The 18,461-nt window shown below is 34.5% G+C and overlaps 2 protein-coding genes across 3 annotated transcripts; both read left to right on the top strand.

Moving 5' to 3' along the window:
• The first annotated feature begins 1,738 nt into the window (after positions 1-1,738).
• LOC117919195 (ribosome biogenesis protein TSR3 homolog) lies at positions 1,739-10,122 on the top strand. Its single transcript, XM_034836317.1, has 10 exons — positions 1,739-1,897; positions 2,042-2,070; positions 2,162-2,208; positions 2,599-2,664; positions 3,480-3,520; positions 4,100-4,236; positions 6,556-6,646; positions 7,615-7,686; positions 8,584-8,699; positions 9,587-10,122. Exons 1-10 carry the CDS (start codon positions 1,818-1,820, stop codon positions 9,835-9,837), a joined length of 930 nt encoding a protein of 309 aa, XP_034692208.1. The 5' UTR covers positions 1,739-1,817; the 3' UTR covers positions 9,838-10,122.
• Positions 10,123-10,910: 788 nt separating this feature from the next.
• Positions 10,911-17,638, top strand: LOC117917400 (apoptotic chromatin condensation inducer in the nucleus). Of its 2 annotated transcripts, XM_034833668.1 has the most exons (6): positions 10,911-11,367; positions 12,733-13,952; positions 15,415-15,612; positions 15,719-15,870; positions 16,798-17,264; positions 17,371-17,638. In XM_034833668.1, the coding sequence occupies exons 2-6, from the start codon at positions 12,785-12,787 to the stop codon at positions 17,459-17,461; spliced, it is 2,076 nt and encodes a 691-aa protein (XP_034689559.1). In that variant the 5' UTR covers positions 10,911-11,367; positions 12,733-12,784; the 3' UTR covers positions 17,462-17,638. The 2 variants fall into 2 exon arrangements, with proteins under 2 accessions (XP_034689559.1, XP_034689560.1); XM_034833669.1 differs by lacking the exon at positions 17,371-17,638 and having other exon boundaries at positions 16,798-17,307.
• The last annotated feature ends 823 nt before the right edge of the window (positions 17,639-18,461 follow it).

Genomic DNA, 18,461 nt, shown 5'->3' with positions numbered 1-18,461 from the left:
GGATCGGAATATTTTATCAAGCTATTTTTTTTATTGGGCATTTGTTTTTATTAAATTTGATGATAAGAGTAATATCTTGTTTTTCCAAAACTCTTTTATTTGGGAAGTGGTTTCAAAAAAAAAGCTGTGACTAACGTATTCTTAACGGATATCTGCTAAAAGGAATGCATGGAGGAATAGTCGAAGCTGTGGAGCTCGAGTCGTGTTCCTTTCACAAAGCTGCATGCGCTGCTCCCCGCTTCCGTACGACCTTCTAACAATAGACTTTTACTGTCATATTTTACAATAGACTTCTAGCATATTTTACACGTACATGTAGATCAGCATGGCCTTATTTTAACAGCATCCGATTCTATGGGCTCTGCTGTATCGGTTCTAATCTATGATTTTGGCTTACAGGAGATCATTTGAATTTCTACGTCTTTTGATTACACTTAAAGGTTGTTTGTTTTTTGGCTGAATAGAAAAAGTCAAAATATTTGACTTTTTCTATTCAGCTAAAAATAACCTGTTGATAACATCCAATATAATTAAATTGAACTTATTGATAACAAGTTCATTTTAGATACATTGGATGATGTCAATTTGTTACTTTTAGCTGAATAAAAAAAGCTAAAATATTTGACATTTTAACTTTTTCTATTCAGCCAAAAAACAAAGTCACCACAAGTCTGTCAATAATTTTTGGAATATTGTCAGAATCTCACTGCATTCTTATTGGCACTTCACCGTATTTCGCTGTAAACTGGTTTTCACTCAGGATCAGTGGTGTTGTTTAGGGATGACACCAACTCTTTTGAACATTCATTCCATTATGACGACTGACACTGCCAACTACCAGGCCATGGGGCAGAAGCCCTAATTCTAATGATGTCCCAAGAGGTAAACCCATGGCAAAAGGTAACTTCCTACTGCAAGGGAAAATGTTCGCCCTTCTAAGAAAAACCGTTTTTGTAATTTTCATTTTCTATTTATAAATCAAGAACCGATTAGCCCGCCCGCAGCGTGCGCCTGAAACTCTTGCAGTAGGAAGTTATTCTATAAGCGACTTTAATTGCATATTTAAGAAATAATAAAGAAAAGAAAAATTAAAAAGTTTGTTAATATTAATATATTATATTATGAATTTAATTGCATTATTAATTCATATTTCAGATCCTTAAAGATTTATAAAAAAAATTGATATATTATATATTTAATTTAGTTATGATGAGAAGATTTTATTACAAAGATTATTTATTTATGGAGCATTTATTTTATCAAGTTTTGATGATAATAATATTGGGTTTCTGATAAAATTATGAATTTATTTGATAACTATTTTGGATAACAGTATTTTGTTATTTAGAATAAAAAAGAGGAAAACACATTTTGTAATAAATAAATTATTTTTTATTTTAAAAACATGAAATATAGTGTTTTCTGTTAGTATATTAGAAGTGTTTTTTTTTTTTTTTTACTTATTTTTTTTATAATTATTTTAAAATTAATTATATAAATATGTATAATAATAAAAAAATACTAAATATTTAAATTATTTTAAAAATAGAACAGACTTTTATTTTACAAAAATTTCATAAAACAGTTTTCTAAAATTATTTTTAAAAATTGTTTTTGAGAATTGATTTTTAAAATAGTTACGAAAGAGGGTCTTAAACTTTGGTTTCCGCTGGGGCTGGGGCCGGGGCCGGGCTGGCTGGCGGGCCCGAAATAGACCTACGGGCTGGGTTGGACCGGCCGAATGCCGAAGCGACTGAGCAAGACACAGCAACATATAAACGGGCAAGAACGGGATCACTTGGAGTATCGTCTGCAAAATGGGTCACAACAAAGCTAGACGCTTCAAAGGCCACCAATCCCACAGAGGCCAAAGCAGTAGATTCCAAGAACCTCCAAGGTAATTTCAATTAGAAGCACTTCTTCGTCCTAATTCAATCACTCAAGCGGCGTTTCGTTTCCTCTTTGCCTTTTTTCAAAACGATGATAAGCGCTTCCAAAACGTTTATCAGACAGTATCTCACTGGTCTATGTGTTTGGGCAGGGAATACGATTCTCTTCCAACCGATCAAGGTATTAAAATTTGGTTATTTCAGTTTGTGCGTTCTGGCTGTTTGATGAATTGAGTCAGTGGCAATGGGTTTTAATTTTTGTGCTGTTGCAGCGGAAGAAGAGGAGCTTTCTGTTCCGAAAGTTCAGCTTGCTATGTGGGTATGTGTTTTTTTTGTTCATATTTATTTATTTATAATAAATTTAGTATATATTATAAAGACAAAGGATGGAAAGGAAAAATTAAGAGGCGAAAATAGAAGTTGGTATTGATAATCGTGCTGATTCTGTTTGTTAATTAAATTAGAATCCATATCGTAAAGTATTGTGTTTGATCATTGGGACTGGGGCTGGGCAAGAGCATTAATGTTGTTTCTACGCATGACAATATATCCACCATTTTCTTTTATTATTTTTTTAAAGCTGACCTAGAAAGTGTTTTGTGGAGAGAATTAATTTGTGTTTCATGTAAGGTTGAGAAGTAGAAATGCAAAATTTTGTTTTCCACAATTGCGACAATGAAACTAACTTGGTGCTCTTTTGTTGGCTTAGGATTTTGGACAATGTGATGCAAAAAAGTGCACGGGACGCAAACTTTCAAGATTCGGCCTGCTGAAAGAAAGTATCTGTTTGGTTCAGATTTTAGACTTTTGATTTCTTAACCCCTTTCTGCATGCGTTCTCTTGGAATTGTATTTTGTTTTTGTATCTGTCTCTCCATGCATTCCCTAGGTTGGTGTCTATTTATTTCATAACTGGCAGTTGTTTTTGCATGATCAAAGTATTATGTTTTGTGTGGTGGATTCTGAATTAAGTTATTGGAAATGGTGGAACGAACTGGAGAATGGCTTGAGAAAAAGTAGAGCCAATATAGAGTATGCTTTTTTTACCCTGTTTTTGATGAGAAAAGGAAAGTTGTTGAGATGGGAAGAAGTGCAAAATTATAGTAGCTTCTGAAAATTTTCTGGTCTCAGAAGCCAGTTGCGATGCTATTTCATTGCTCTAGAAAGATAAAAGGCCTCTTTTTGATGGTTGGAATATGTACATTAATAAGTTCTTCCGCATTACATAGACCAAGGAAAAGGCTCTTGACCCTCTGCTGTGAGGTTCCCTAACCAAAGACTTTGGACGTGAAGGTTGTCATGCTTATATCATCAAAGTATCTTTGTCATCAAGCTAATGTGCAGTTCAGCATATTTGGTTTAGTAGTCATTGACTAGTTAATCAAGTACCAAGTTTGATTAATAGTACCAGTGGGCAATTATTTATTAACTTAACTGGATCCATTGGTTTTTGTTCCTTTTGCTTTTGAAAATTAATCTGGTTCTCTTACATGGAGATGCATTTATTTTAGCAAAACACTGAACTGAAACTTTATGCCTTTAATCATCTTCAACATCCAGAAAATATTGATGACTGAGCAATTTCATGCAGGAGTTGCGGGTGACTAGTGGCTTTGGTGGCATTGCTTTGAGGTATATATAGCCAAATAAATATAATCATCAGCATGTGATGTTTGTTGTAGAACTTCCATCCATCTTTGGACAATGTAATATTTAACATTCAAATAGAGAGATCTATATCATGTTTAAACATCAGCTTGGTTTTCCAGCATATAACCGAGGAAAGATGAATAACTTTACTTCCATCAGTTGGCTAGTTGCTATCTGCCATGCCATGACACCCACCTTCACCCCTAGAGCTCCGAAACTTGTATAGATCTGCTTGTCCTCTCATTAAAAGGGATGTATTGAGGAATAGTTGAACTGTTGAAGGGGCCTATTTCTGTCAATCTTTAGGCAACATTGGCTTGTGGGGCTAGCTGATTGCTGGTCTATGCTGTTACAGTTATGTATACAAAATCGAGGTAGCGCCTGTCGTTCCCATTACCAGATAGCCTATAGCCCTCAAATTAACTTAAACTGTTCATAGGATTCCTTATGTGCAAGTTGTGTCAATACCATTGCACATCCGCATGCATTTATACACACATACTTGGCCATACATAATTCTTCATATTCCTTTATTTATTCACTTTATATCCTTGTCTGTAGTCCTGTTGGGAATCAATGTGTCTCAAAAGAAGATTATATCTTAATAAAGAGAAAAGGATTAGCAGTTGTGGATTGTTCGTGGGCACGCTTGAGTGATGTTCCTTTCACAAAGCTGCGATGTGCTGCTCCTCGCCTCCGTATGACCTTCAAACGAATAGACTTATATTGAGTGTCACATTTTACACATGTACATTTGTTTTATATGCATTTCTTGGATGTAATGCATATATCTGTGTATATTTCTCATATTATATTATATTAATATAGTGAATATATTTTGTTTATTGTCTCTATGCATATAGATAGGCTTTGACTCATTTAAGAATCTTATCAGTTTGCCTCTATCTTATCAGTTCTAAATTTATAATTGCTGACTTACAGGAGATCCATTAAATATTTCCATCATTTGCTTGCTCTTACTTTGTTACCATAAATCTGTGAACAGTTTCTGGAATATTACAAATCTATTTTGTTTATTGTATCTATACATGTAGATAGGTGTCATCTCATTTTGTCAGAATCCGATTGTATTGGCACTGCTGTATTGGTTCTAAACTATAATTTTGGCTTACAGGAGATCATTTTAATTTTTGCATCTTTTGATTGCTCTTATTTGTCACCACAAGTTTGTCTATAGTTTCTGGAATATTGTCAGAATCTCACTACATTCTTATTGGCATTTCACCATATTTTCTTTGAATGTTAGGGACCTAGGGTTTTGGTCAGGTTTTTCAAGGAGTCCACTTGTATAACCAAATCTTGAAAACATCATTAGAGTCAATTGGAATATAGACAGTTTTAAATAGCAGAGAAACACTAGTTTTCATTCATCCAACATCATGAATTGTCTTTTTTTTTTTTCAATAGGTAAATAAGAGCTTGTATTAGAAACATCTAGAAGCGGTGAAAACAGTACACATGAAGTATACAAACAAACGCCCATCCAACATCATGAAAATTGATAAGACGTAGTCCTTCCTACCTACCTATCCTTAAAGATTCTATGCACTTCCGTTTGGTATGTTGGGGAGAAGTCACCATTTTTTTAATGCTAATAGATGGTGATTGATGCAGTTAGTTTTGCAGTGGGCCAATTCATTAACATACTAAAGCAATAGCGTATACTAGCTGGTAGCTTATTTAGGTTCCCTCACAAAATCCAGGATGGACAAATAGTTGTTGTCTTGTTTAAATGATTTAAAATGCAATCTAGAATTGCCTATTAAGAGCTACGGGACTTTATTTTTTATTTTTAATTTTCCATAACTAAAATTATGGTTTGGATTTATTTTTACTCAAATGGATCTGTCCATGGATTCTTATGCATAACCTGCAAGAAAAAGATCTTATAAATTTTTTGTTTTAGGAATGTTGGTTATATTGTGTGGATGAATAGTGTGATTCTGAGTAGATGTTGCAAGCAATATAATTTGATGTCATCACAATCAATTGAAACTCTTTAGGCACCAGATACCTGTTCCTGTATATTTGTAATTCATGTGATATAGTAATGTATCACTGAGGTTTGATATGCTGCGAAGAGGCTAGTTGTGTTCTTTAGTTTCCAGGGGAAACCAATTGGTTTTATTCATTCATCTGTTTGCCTTTGATCTAGAAGAAATATTAGGTGGAAATTACCATATATTGGGCCTACGCTGAATCTTTAATGTTCTTGTGCCAAACATCTTAATATTCCATTTAGAACTGATAGTTGCCATCTTTCATGGATGTAAGTATGTGCTACCTTCATCAAGTTTGATAATTTCCTTTTTTCCTTATTTCAAATTAAAGCACTGCTCTCATTCTCACCATTGAACTGGAATAGGAGGTGAAAAGGGGAAATTGTGTGGGATGCAAAACTAGAGTTGTGGTTTATAAAATACATGGAAAGCATAATGTCGAAAAGAATGTGAATTGGAATAAGAAATTTACAGGAAAATTTAATGAACTATGGTTAAACCATTATGGCCACTAAAGAAGTCACAAAGAAAACCAAATAATGAACTTAATGGAATAGTTAAAAAAGAAAAAAAACAAATGTGAGAATTTCGTTTGGGAAATAATAGCAAAATGGCCTGATATACCTAAGAAAATTGAGAAATTTATGGCAAAACATGTTTGTCATGAGTTTTCCAAGCATTTCTTGAATTCTAAGAGTTTTTTGAAACATTTTGAACAAAATTTTTAAAGTCCATCAAAGGATTCCTGTGAATTTTTCAAAGGAGTTTTGTCCCGCATTAAGGAAATGCATTTGGTGAAGTGACTTTTCCACCTGAAACTAAACTTTCCTGCAAGTATGTTATATTGGTTCTCTCATCATGTTTGGCCAACTCTGATATTAAATCATTAACTTTATACTTGACTTAGAGTAATGTGCTCACCTGTGATCTTGGAATGGAATTGTCACCTGTGACTTAGAGCATGTCTTCATAATAGAAAATTGTGTGGAATTGCAGTACCATGGCTGGTGGCAGCAAACCCAGTAAATTATGGTCGACCATGTGAGCTCTCTTGTGTGGAAGCATTATCTGCAGCTTTATTTATATGGTACCAGTATTCTTGACTTTTCATGTTTCATCTATTCGAATGCTTATGCTATTCCTATTAGATGGTTTGTGATCATTGTAATCACTATCTTGCATAGTGCATTAACCTATATCTACTGTTTTAATGATAATATTATTTGGCAAATCATGGAACTTCCTTTCCTCAATCAAACATCTATGATGTATATGTGATGCATAACATTCTTCTTATCAAGTGATGGGTGTGAATGAAGAAGTTAACAATCAGGCTAAATTTCCCTGGTTGGATTTGAATTTCAATTTTAGAGTTGCAATAAGGATTCTGGTTCACCTTGCAAATTAGCAGGGTTTTTGCTGGAACAGCCACGCCTTCACTGTGCAAATCCTGGCTTGCATGACAGCATAAGAATGAGTCTTCATGGATGGCAGCTAGGTTTACCTTCACATTTTTTTATTTTTTTATTTGGGATCTGTATTGGATATGGGCTCATCAGAAGGATGAAGTTTGCAACCTGGCTGAGATACTTTCCAGCATACATATCTAGCAGCAACCGTAATTTAAAAATCTCTTCACAATAGGAATTCTATTCCCTATTTTATGTATACTTTCTTGTCAACTTGAACCTGTTATACCACCAGATCATAAATGACACAAGCTGCTGTGAAATGGTGGTTTCTATCCCAACAGAGTGAGGCTAGCTTTTAAATGGCTGGCTCTACCCATCTTCATGCTCAGGATCAGCTTGTGTTTGTAGTTGATAATGTTTATGATTACCAGGTTGTGCTAGTTCATTTAGCTTTCGCCAATTTGTTAACCTTCTTGAGGGATGTACCCTTGCATACTCTACACTGGCAGTGTATTGCTCCATCATTCTTCTGGCACACAGTTGGTCTCACCAACATTTATGTTATAGACTTACATGTGTAGCTTGTGCACTAGAAATTATGTCTCTCATCTAATATAGCAGTTTCCATCATTTGTTTCAACAGTGGGGAAGAGGAAACTGCAAATTTGTTGCTAGGCAAGTTCAAATGGGGCCATGCTTTCTTCTCTCTCAACAGGTAATTTCTAACTTCTATATTCATAGAGAAAAGTTCAAAAACCATATGCATTACTGATGCTGGGTTCCCTAGAACCTGAAACATCAACTGCATATATGATTTGTATTAAAATGTGCATGTGCATTAGGTAGATGCATACATTCATACAGAGAGAAGTCTCTGCCATTTCCATAAATCATTTTTAGAATGGAAGTGCTTTGCTATTTCTGCACCATATTTTAGAATGGAAAAGCTGGGACAGTTGTTTGTTTGGTTTAAATTTTGATATAGCTTGTCTTCTTATTAAGATCTAATTGGTGGACCCAATCCCCTTCAAATACAATACTTGGTCCATAACTTGGTTATTTTGTTAGCAGAGCGCCATAATTAACTGCTACGGTACAGGGATTAAAAACTTGAGGACAGATGGGACATTTGGATTTCACATGGAAACAGTATGATTACATCCTGTTCAATAAAAAAGACATGGTTTTTTTTCCCTTCAAGGCACAAAATGTCCTCTATAGTGCTATTACAACACTAAAATGGACTCACTGCAAAATAATTGAGCCATCACCAGGAATGATAGCATGGAGTGAGGACAATAAAATTCCTGAATCTTTTAAGAATGATGAATAATGAGAAATATACTGGCCAAAGACCGGTTCAGGTGGCAAGAAGTCAGGTTGGAGTGGGATTGGGTAACTTCTATGTTCAATTTCATGTGTCAGAAAAAAAAAATTATCTATCAAAAAGTAAATAGTGAGTTAGTGAGGAGTATCCGGTGAACATGTCAAACTGAAAAGGAATGTTCTCATATCTGTGGGAGCTCCAAATGCCTAATTTCATCATTTTAATTTGCATGTGGTGCATCTCCTCTTGCATTAATACAACTCTTGGCGTATGCAATCAATGTAGGGAACTCCTGAAGGCATACTCTAAATGCGAAAACGGAGCTGAAATTATATCAGTTCAAAATGCTTGGCTTTCCCAACAAAGGCTACAGGTCCAGAAGGCACTCCCAGATGATGAAGGTACAAGTTCTGAGTTGTCAAGAAAATGTCTCTTTTTCATAGGACACAACTTGGCCACTTTGTGAGCCCCACCATTTATTACTTACAAATTGGCTTTTTGAAGTGAACTTCATAATTTATAATTTGTTGCATTTTGGTAATTGGGATTCAGGAGCTATCTCAGATGGATCAGTTTATAAACTTAATCAACTAAATACTATCATCACACGTGTCTGTTAAATGGATCGTAATCTTCCATTTTACTTTATTAAGGGCCATACTTTCCATTAATCATTGACCAACAATATCTTTTGTAACTTCCTTGATGCTTGTCCAATTTGGGTTTTGCTCATGTTTATGGTTCCTTTAGCATAAATCAGATTGCCATGCTGGTTACTTCCTTTTATTCCTAACTCTGCACTTTTTTGTTTTCACTCTCATCCATCTCAAGATCCTCGTTTCCATCCTATGAATGCTTTGTTTCTTAATGGCCCAAAATCCTGTACCATCAGAAAGGACAGACCCTATAAGATGTAACACTCTTCCCAATTTGATGGTTTACACTGCTACAGAAACCAAAACCACCATCAAAAAATAAGTAATAAACTATCGTCTGTTCTCTGAGCTTGGGGCAGTATTCACTTCAATGTCTACATCTTTATGGTTACTTGAACTGGGGATTGCAAAGGTGTTATTGTTGCTATCTTCTTATCATTGATCCTGGCTGCTACTAAAGTTCTACAGCTGGCTTTACTAAATCAACTAGTTTATTGCAATCATCAATTCACTTGTCAATCATCCAGTTTATTGCAAAACGTATGATTCATCTTTATGAAAACACTCATGGCTGTGTGTAGATTTAGAATCTCTTATCAATCTCAAATTGTTCCTGCTTTGTGGTGCTGCAGGAGCAGGTGTGTCATCTCAAAATGATGATGAAGGCTCATGCGATGATTCTGAAGACGGGCTTCCACCTCTTGAAAAGAATTTAAATCATGTAAACTTAGAGGAAAGCGATTCTGAAGACGGGCTTCCACCTCTTGAAAAGAATTTAAATCATCTTAACTTGGAGGAAAGCGATTCTGAAGACGGACTTCCACCTCTTGAAAAGAATTTAAATCATCTGAACTTGGAGAAAGGGGATGAAGAAAGTGAGTAAAATGGCCGTAGAAAACTTTGCTACTCGGTGCAGTTATGAAAATAGTTTTGAATGATCACTGGAAAAGGAAAAGGAAAAGAAAAAAAAAACACCCAGAATTGGTTGAACAGGAAAGTGTTGGACTGACGGGGATGGGTGAAATTGCTGAAAATGCATTTCTGAAATCTGTACCAAACTCACTCCTAATATCATGGATTGTTTTATCTTGCTTTCCTGATTTATTGGTTTTCTGTAATGGTATTTTGGATTTTCTTTGCGATGGAATGAGATGGGTTTTTGAATGAAGCATTGTTCCAAAAGTGCTTGGTTTTGGTTGTGAAACTTCCATCTTAGCAGATGGGCAGCAGCATTCCTTAGTACTTATTTCACTTACTTTTCAAATATTATATAATATTAAATAATTTAAAATATATAAATTTAAATTAATTTTAATTACATTTGTTTTTTAATTTTATATGATGAAGATAAACTATGAAAAAAAAAAGTTCTCTTAATTTTTTTTAATACTTTCCAAAACCTTTTAAAAATTTCAATTTATTTATTTATTTTCTAGGTTCTATTACAATTGAAGGTTTACCTATTAAAATTTATTTTTTAAAAAAACTCTCTCAATTTCAAGGAAAGACATTGCTAATTATGATGAATTTTTGTTTGATTTGAAGATGGTAATTATTTTCTATCAAGAAAAAGAAAAAAAAAACAAAGAAAAAGCTTCTTTTGGAATGTTTTAAAAAATAATTATATAAATTATTAAAAAAATTGTTTTAACTAACTAAATTATGTTTTGAATCAAAAAATGAAAATTAATTTTTGACTTAATTTTTATGAAAAATTATATATTTTTGTACAATATTAAATTTATAAAGAATTATTTTCTAATTATTTTTAAAAATAATCTAAAAAATTCATTAAAATATTTTTAAAAATGATATATGTTTAAAGTAAATTAAAAAAATAGATTTCAATTAAAAACTGCTTGATGAACGGTTTGAAAACAGGCCAAATTGAGCAGGGGTAGTTTGGGTATTTAATGGGTGAATTATAGCATTTTGTAGGCAAAGTTCTCAGGCTCTCTTCATTTTTTCGGAAACCCCACACACCCAAGAAAAAGCAAAACCCTAGAAACCCACTTTTGTGGGTCTCAAAATCGGGAACCAAAATCAGAAGCAGAAAAAAGGAAAACAAACCACAAACGAAAACCCATTTCTTTTTCGTTTCTCGCAGCACATTTTTGTGAACAAGTCATTCAATCTCTGCCGTCTGTGTTTCACATTTCATTTTGGTTTTGTTTTTTATTTTTTGGTTTTCAGGGAGCAGAAACAAGTGGAAGCAGATTTGGGTTTTTTTTGGGACTCTTAATGGTTTCCTTTTCGCGTGTCTTGATGTGTGTTTATTAATGGTTTGCGTGGCCTCCTTTTTTTTTCTCTGATAATGCGTTTTGTGTTCTGAGACTAGGGTTTTCGCATCTTCACTTCTTTGCTTTAAGGAAGTGTTGAGTTGTGCGTTTCGGCCTGGCAATTGATTTTCCCTGTGAGTTCTCTTGTCTCTGTTTTTTTTTTTTTTTTTGACATGTTTGATTTTTAATTATTTGTTGCATGATTTATGTTGTATTTGGTGGCGAAGGTAATTAGGGTTTTGTTCATTAAAAATCGGGGGCATGAAATCTCCATTATCATTATTCTGTGCAATTTGATGTGTAAATGAGCTGGGGTTTGGTTCATATATATTCCTTATACAAAACTCCGTCGTGATGAAACTTTTTCTCAATGTCGTTTTTTGCTTGCATGGAAGAAATTTAGTTAATGGTGAATGCTCTGCCTGTGGATAATTTACTGGGTTTTCATGTGGATGACGAAGAAGGGAAATTTTTTTCCAGCAAGTAAAGATCCTGTAAAATCTCTGTAAAAACAAATAGGGCTTGACAGAATATCTACCTTGGCATTATTTTCTGATGGTAGAGATGGAGCATAAACGTTTTTTTGTGTCTATTGAAAGTTGGTTGCTTCATTGGTTACCCATTTTTTACGCTTTTAGGTTGATGCAGTTGAGCTGTTTATAAGGTCTCTCCTTTTGGCAGTATTTCAACTGGTGAACTTGTTGAGCTTTGGATGTGTGAATTTGTATTTGTCCTGTCATATGCATGTGAGATCATCCCTTTCATGTGTACCAATATTTTTTTTCTTGAGGAAAAGGTGAAAGTCAGATGTAAAATATTTTTTTTCTCCAAACCTTACTTAATATTTTCCTGATGCTTTATGATGAAATACATTTGAGACTAATTTATCATCAATGACATTTTCTTTTTATTATATACCCAATGGAGCTTTAATTCTGAATTAATATTTCTATTTTCTATTGTATATTGGCGATAGTTTTAAGGGCATGCTTTAAGTGCTCCCTAGTGACAGTGACTCACTTGTCAAGGCATGCACCTCATTGGAGAGGTGTGCCTTGTCTACCTTACTTTCATTTTTTTTAAACACTTTTATTCTTGAAATTTCTATATTTATATTGAAATTCATATAATTCTATTATTTTTTTATTGAATTCTTCTTTTAAATTTTTTATCGATTGGAATCATATTCTATAAAATTAACATGCATCCTAAGTTGCATTTCACTTCATTCACACATGCGCTTCATTGGGCATATTGTGCCTTTAAAACTATGATATTGCCTTTGCTCATGTATGTGTGATGTTTTTATGTATTCACTATTTCTATGCGTGTGTATACTTTGCACCTGCATTATTATTTCCTTCTGGGTTTTAGAGGCATTTTTAAGATCAGCATATCGTGGTCCCTTTTTATAATTCTTAATGCTTTATTAAACTGATGTTTAATTTTAGCTTTAGTTTAAGTGGCTGATTGTGTATTGTTTCCAACTTTCTGATCAGGGTTTTGAAGGTGGGGTTTTTTAGTTAGGAAAGGAATTTTGTAACGGAAAAGATGTCATCCCCTTATCAAGTTCTTGATAATCGGCCAATTGATCAGTGGAGAGTTACAGAGTTAAAAGAAGAACTCAAGAGACGAAAATTGACGACAAAGGGTTTGAAGGAGGATCTGGTTAAAAGGTTGGATGAAGTACTTCGTAATGAAAGGGAAAATGCCGAGGAGGATGTTGATAATGGTTTTGATCATCCTCCTTCACCTGAAGCCATGAACAAAGCTGCAGAGGAAGCGCTGCTTGTTACGAAAACTGATAATGAACATGTGGCTATTAGTGATTACAGAAACAAGAAAGTGGATGGTGCTACAATTCAGGTTGACATTGATGACAGTGCTGCTGCCTTGGTTCAAAGGAAAGATTTAGAGGAAATAACTGGTGGTACTGATTCTATGGTAGATAAGAAGCAAGATATTCATGCAATTTCTGTCAAAACCAGCACCATGGTTAGTGAGAGTGTGGTATCTGAAAAGGCACAGGGTGGGCAAGAGGAGCAGAACAATGAAACCCAGAAGGAGAGAGGGGCTTCAAAGCCCCAGCCGGAGGAGGATTCAAAGTCTACACATGATGATGTCATGCTCAAGTCTTCTGATCCAAACAACCAGGTATCTGAGGTCAGCCCTGTTTTAGGGTTTCAAGTAAAATCTGATTCTATTTCTACTGATTCTGTGTCAATTAATGAAAAGAATGAACTAAAGGATAACATAATTGCTGATAATGTGAAATTAGACCTAGATGTTATTAAACCTGAGATGGTGGAACCATCATCCAGCAGTGTTGTACCAGATGGTGGCGAAATGCATCCAATGGATGTTGAAGAGCCACATGAGAAAAAAGTACCTGTTGAAGAAACAGATAACAACCATGCTACAAATGCGGACCTGAACAAGAAGAATGATAGTGCAGATATGGGATCTTCAGAGAAATTGAATTTAGACAGAAGTTCTGGTGATGATTCCATGGAAGAGGATATATTAGAGAGTAAGCAAATCGATTCGAAGTATAATTCTGATGAAGTGGGGGACAGGAGTGAGCAAACTGAAGTGCTTGTTGTAAAGGAGGAAGGTCATGTTAATGTTGTGGGCGATGTTCCATCTGCTGACAAGAAAGGGATCCATGTCGAGACTAAGGACAGGCCTGTTGCACCCCCTGAGAAAAGGAAGCTTCAAGGTAAGCTTTGTATTAGAAGGTTTTTACTCCTTAACTTACATTTGTAAATTTATTAACTGTGGTACTGTGTTTCACCAACATGCTACTATTTTGTTGCTTGTTTTATGAGGAATATTTTTTTATTCATGTGGTTTAATGCATAACAGAATACTTCTGGTGAAGTATTTTAGTTGAAGTCACTTCTGCTAGACTAACTATGGTATACATAAAATAATCTTATATTATAAATTTTAAATGTGTATATCTCATTGTGTTATAACAAGCCATGGATCTGGCTATGAACCCAGGTAATGAAATCGGAGAAGGTTTTGAGACAAAGATTTGTGTAATTTGGCAGCGTGTCTGTGAAGGAGATACTGATTATCAAATTAAATTTATTTGTGTCTATGTTTTGGTTGTGGCTACCTTTGATAAAAGTGTACAAGTCTCAGACTTATAATTGATTGTTATTGTAACCTAAAAATGGAGCCATCAGGAAAATCTGCTAAATTCTCGGTTAGGGAGAATTTGGTATGGTTAAACGTTTTTATACAGTAATTGTAAATCTCTCAAGTTCCTATAAAAAATAAATAATATACAATTCTGTCCACTGTGTTTGAATATGACCTCTTAAAGTTTTTCTTTCTTTTTTTCTCCTGTTTCTTCTCATATTTTTTCTCAATATGTGACTGCAGCACCTCTTGTTTTCCTCTTGAATTGACTTCGAATCTTCTATTTGTTTGTTGGCAGCCCTGGGTTTGATTATGGGCTGGGCCACATTGTGGACTTGTTTTTAGTCCTTTTGACCTTAGGAATTGGGACAATTAACTAATGGCAGGCTAGAGTTGGGCTGTTTCCTGTTGGTTTCTTTGTAATTGATGAACTGAACTACCTTATTTTTTTAATAGATGGGTAATTGATGATATTACCAATTGTGTTGGTGTTTTCTTGATATGTAGGTACCAAGTACATTGCTTGCCTATTTGTTGTAGTTATCTTATTTCTCGATCTTACCTTTTTGTTTTGAATCTATAACAAATACTTATTAAATATCAATATAACTTGTTTCTTAAAATATCATTTTTTTTCTTTTTAATTGCGGTTAAATATTTTAAGAACTGATTTTAAATAGGTATTTTTTTCAATTTGGATGTTTGTGAATATGGTTGCATATTCTATGATTTTATCACATTTGAGTCCTTTTGAGACTCATCACAAGAAAGTTGTTGCTATTTTGGAACTCTGGCTCTCATCACCAATTAAAGTCTCCTGCCAAGCTGGTTGAAAATTTATTTATTTTTTTAACTGTCACATGAATTGTTATTTAACGCATGCTTATTCAGATGTTTGTACCATATCCTGTAATTACGTCTCATTACTAATTGAAATATCAAAAGGAGTGTTTCTGTATTTTACTAATTAATTTTCTTTTACATAAAACTCGGTGCTCTGGTGACTGTTTCCTATATAATGTGTCTTACAGATACAGCAGGTGGGAACATCGAGTCTTCAAAGAGACAACGCAGGTGGAATGCTGAAAGCCTCAAAGTTCCTGAACCACTAAGCTCTAATCTTTCTCCTTCCACAACACCTAAGGATGCTTTTCAGGCTACTACTTTAAAACGAAATTTCTCCAGATCTGATTCTACAGTCAGTGAGGATGCGCCTAAGGAACGTGTCGGTGAGTTGTCATGATTGTTGTAATTGGATTTGAAACACCCAACACAAGTTCCCACAACTATTGTTTTTGCTTCCAAATGGTGTGACACCCCTATTTCTTTTGGCAGTTCCACCATCACCAAAACCTCCTACTAATTCCCTAAGAATTGATCGTTTCCTGCGTCCTTTTACCCTGAAAGCTGTGCAAGAACTCCTAGGAAAAACTGGAAGTGTCACCAGTTTCTGGATGGACCACATAAAAACACACTGCTATGTCTCTGTAAGTATATTCGTTCTCCTACTTTCTCTACAAACAGACATTGGATTAATGCATAAGCCACACACAATACAAGTGTAACTTTTTTTGGCTAATGTTTATTGCATGATTACAGAACAAAATTAGCCCTTGAGGCCTGGTTCAAGTGGTGAGTGGTTGGGTGGGAATTTGGGAGGTTCCAATTTTGGGTGTCAGCAGGGCCCCAAAAAAAAAAAATTCCTATCAAAAAAAGAATAAAATAATAACTGACAACAGAAGTTAAGAAAATGTTGGTGTTAACAGGTTGATGCATGAGTACGTGACACATGGGAATTCATGTTTTAAATGTGGTCAAAGCTTTAGTGATGGAGTTTGATATTTTCATTCATTTTTGGTGCGATTGCCAGACAAATGGGCATGAAAAGATGTTCTACTTTTGAAGCTTAAAATTTGATCATTTAGAAGCCATAAGGCTCCGATTAAACTGATTCTCATGTGCCTATGTTGCTTAGTTGATGTTGATTTCCCATGTCTTGGAAAGTAGAACAACTTAAACAAGATTTAGAGCCCGTTTGATAGTGACTTTAGGAAGCGTTTTTAACCTTTCTAATACTTGAAATTTTTTATCATTCAAGTATTACAAAGATTAGAAATGTTTTCTAAAATCACTGTCGAATATACTCTTAAAATTCTTTTAGTAATGATTTTAGGAAGTGTTTATAGTCTTTCTGCACTTAAAAATTTTTATCTTTCTAATCTTTAGAAAGACTATAAACACTTTTTAGAATTACTATCAAATGCCTAAATTCTCTATGAGAGCATGAGAAATACTGTGTGGGATTGTGCCAAACGCACATGGATTGATTGTGTATATGCAGCATGGCTTTTTGAATGCTTGGTAATATGAGTCAAATTGGCTAATCCATTGTTTTATATATTCTCATGATGCAGTATGCATCAGTGGAGGAAGCCATGGAGACACGAAATGCAGTATATAACCTACAATGGCCTTCAAATGGAGGACGCCTCCTGGTGGCTGAATTTGTTGACCCTCAAGAAGTCAAAATGCGGGTGGAGGCTCCTCAGGCTCCGGCTGCTCCTGTCAATGTTGGTCCTACTGTTCCTCCTTCACCACCTGCCAAGCAGCCTCAGCCTCCCCCTCGTAAGCAGGTTACACGGCAGCAGCTTCCACCCCCACCCCCTCTTCCACCTCCACCACCTTTGTCAAACCCACCCCAAACTAGGGAGCGGCTTCCTCTTCCACCTCCACCTCCACTACCTGAAAAAGTTGACCCTCCCATCGTAACACTGGATGATCTATTTCAGAAAACTAAAGCAACTCCTCGAATCTACTACCTACCCTTGTCTGAAGAACAAGTTGCTGCAAAACTTAAGGCACAGGGCAAAAACACAAAGCAGTAGGGATCTGGCTGCAATTTATACAAGGCTGCTATTCTGTTATCTAATGGGTCACCTGTCTGTAAGATAATGGTAAGAAAGTATCACATAATTGCATCTTTGCAGGTCTGCAGGTGTTGCTTGTGGGAAGGAAGGAGGATCCGGTCGGATGATGACAGCATTTTGGGTTTTCCGAAGATTGCTTTCTTTGGGGTAGTAGAGGCTGAGTTTGATTTTGAACTTAAGAACCCTTAAAACTGAGAGCGTTCTTTGTGCGTGGATCAATGCAACCTTGGTCTAATCTTTATTTTCATATGAACCCAGAATTCGACTTCCATAAACCGTGGGTGATGTTTTCTTATGAATCTCATTAATAGGTTAAAGTTAACATAAACACTGAGGAGTCTAAACCATGGATTCTGTGAATTGTTAGTGCCAAGGCAGTCAAATTATTGCGGTATTGGGTATTGGCATCGACTTCAATCTGGTGCCATGTGATTCTGTTTAGGATGAGCTTTTCAAGACTAGAAAAAGCTTTAATGCAATATAGACGACGCCTTGGGGATAGTTTTAAAGGATCTTCATGCACGCATTTGTTGATTTAAAAGCTTGTTATTTAGGGTCTGTTTGGTGGCACTTTCAAAAATAGTTTTCACAGTTCTTGATTATTTTCTAGAATAAAATTTTATTTGGAAATTCAAATGTGAAATAAGATATAACCGAGGTTTATAATAAAATTTATTTAAGAAAAATGTTTATCAAATTAGAGAACAAATTTTTGTTTTTAAAAATAGTATACGAAACAGCTCTTAAAGCTTGTAAAGTGATATACGAGGAAGAGGTGACTTAGTGCAGCTTATCAATATTTTAAACTAATAAAATACGAATTCTTTTACAGGAGGTTGGGATTTTTTTGGCCTCTGCTGGGTTTGGTTTTGGGAAAGTAATATAAGAGAACAAAAAATAGTAAAATATATATATATTACATCGTGTCTTGTTTTATTATGAAAAATAGTGAACGCAAATCAAATGTAATTAAAATTAAAAAAAAAATAAGTATTTTACATTATTTAATCTTTGTATAAAAGATAAAAAAAATAAGACAAATGAATTTAAGATAAGATATAAAATAAGTTTAAAATAATATGTAAAAATAATTTATTAACTTTAATTTTTTTTTTTTATAAAATATGAAAATTAAGACAAATAAATTTAAG

Source organism: Vitis riparia, chromosome 7 (genome assembly GCF_004353265.1).
Source record: "Vitis riparia cultivar Riparia Gloire de Montpellier isolate 1030 chromosome 7, EGFV_Vit.rip_1.0, whole genome shotgun sequence".
Lineage (NCBI taxonomy): Eukaryota > Viridiplantae > Streptophyta > Magnoliopsida > Vitales > Vitaceae > Vitis > Vitis riparia.
The sequence above is the reverse complement of the archived record's forward strand: the minus strand, read 5'-3'. Positions and strand labels throughout refer to the sequence as shown.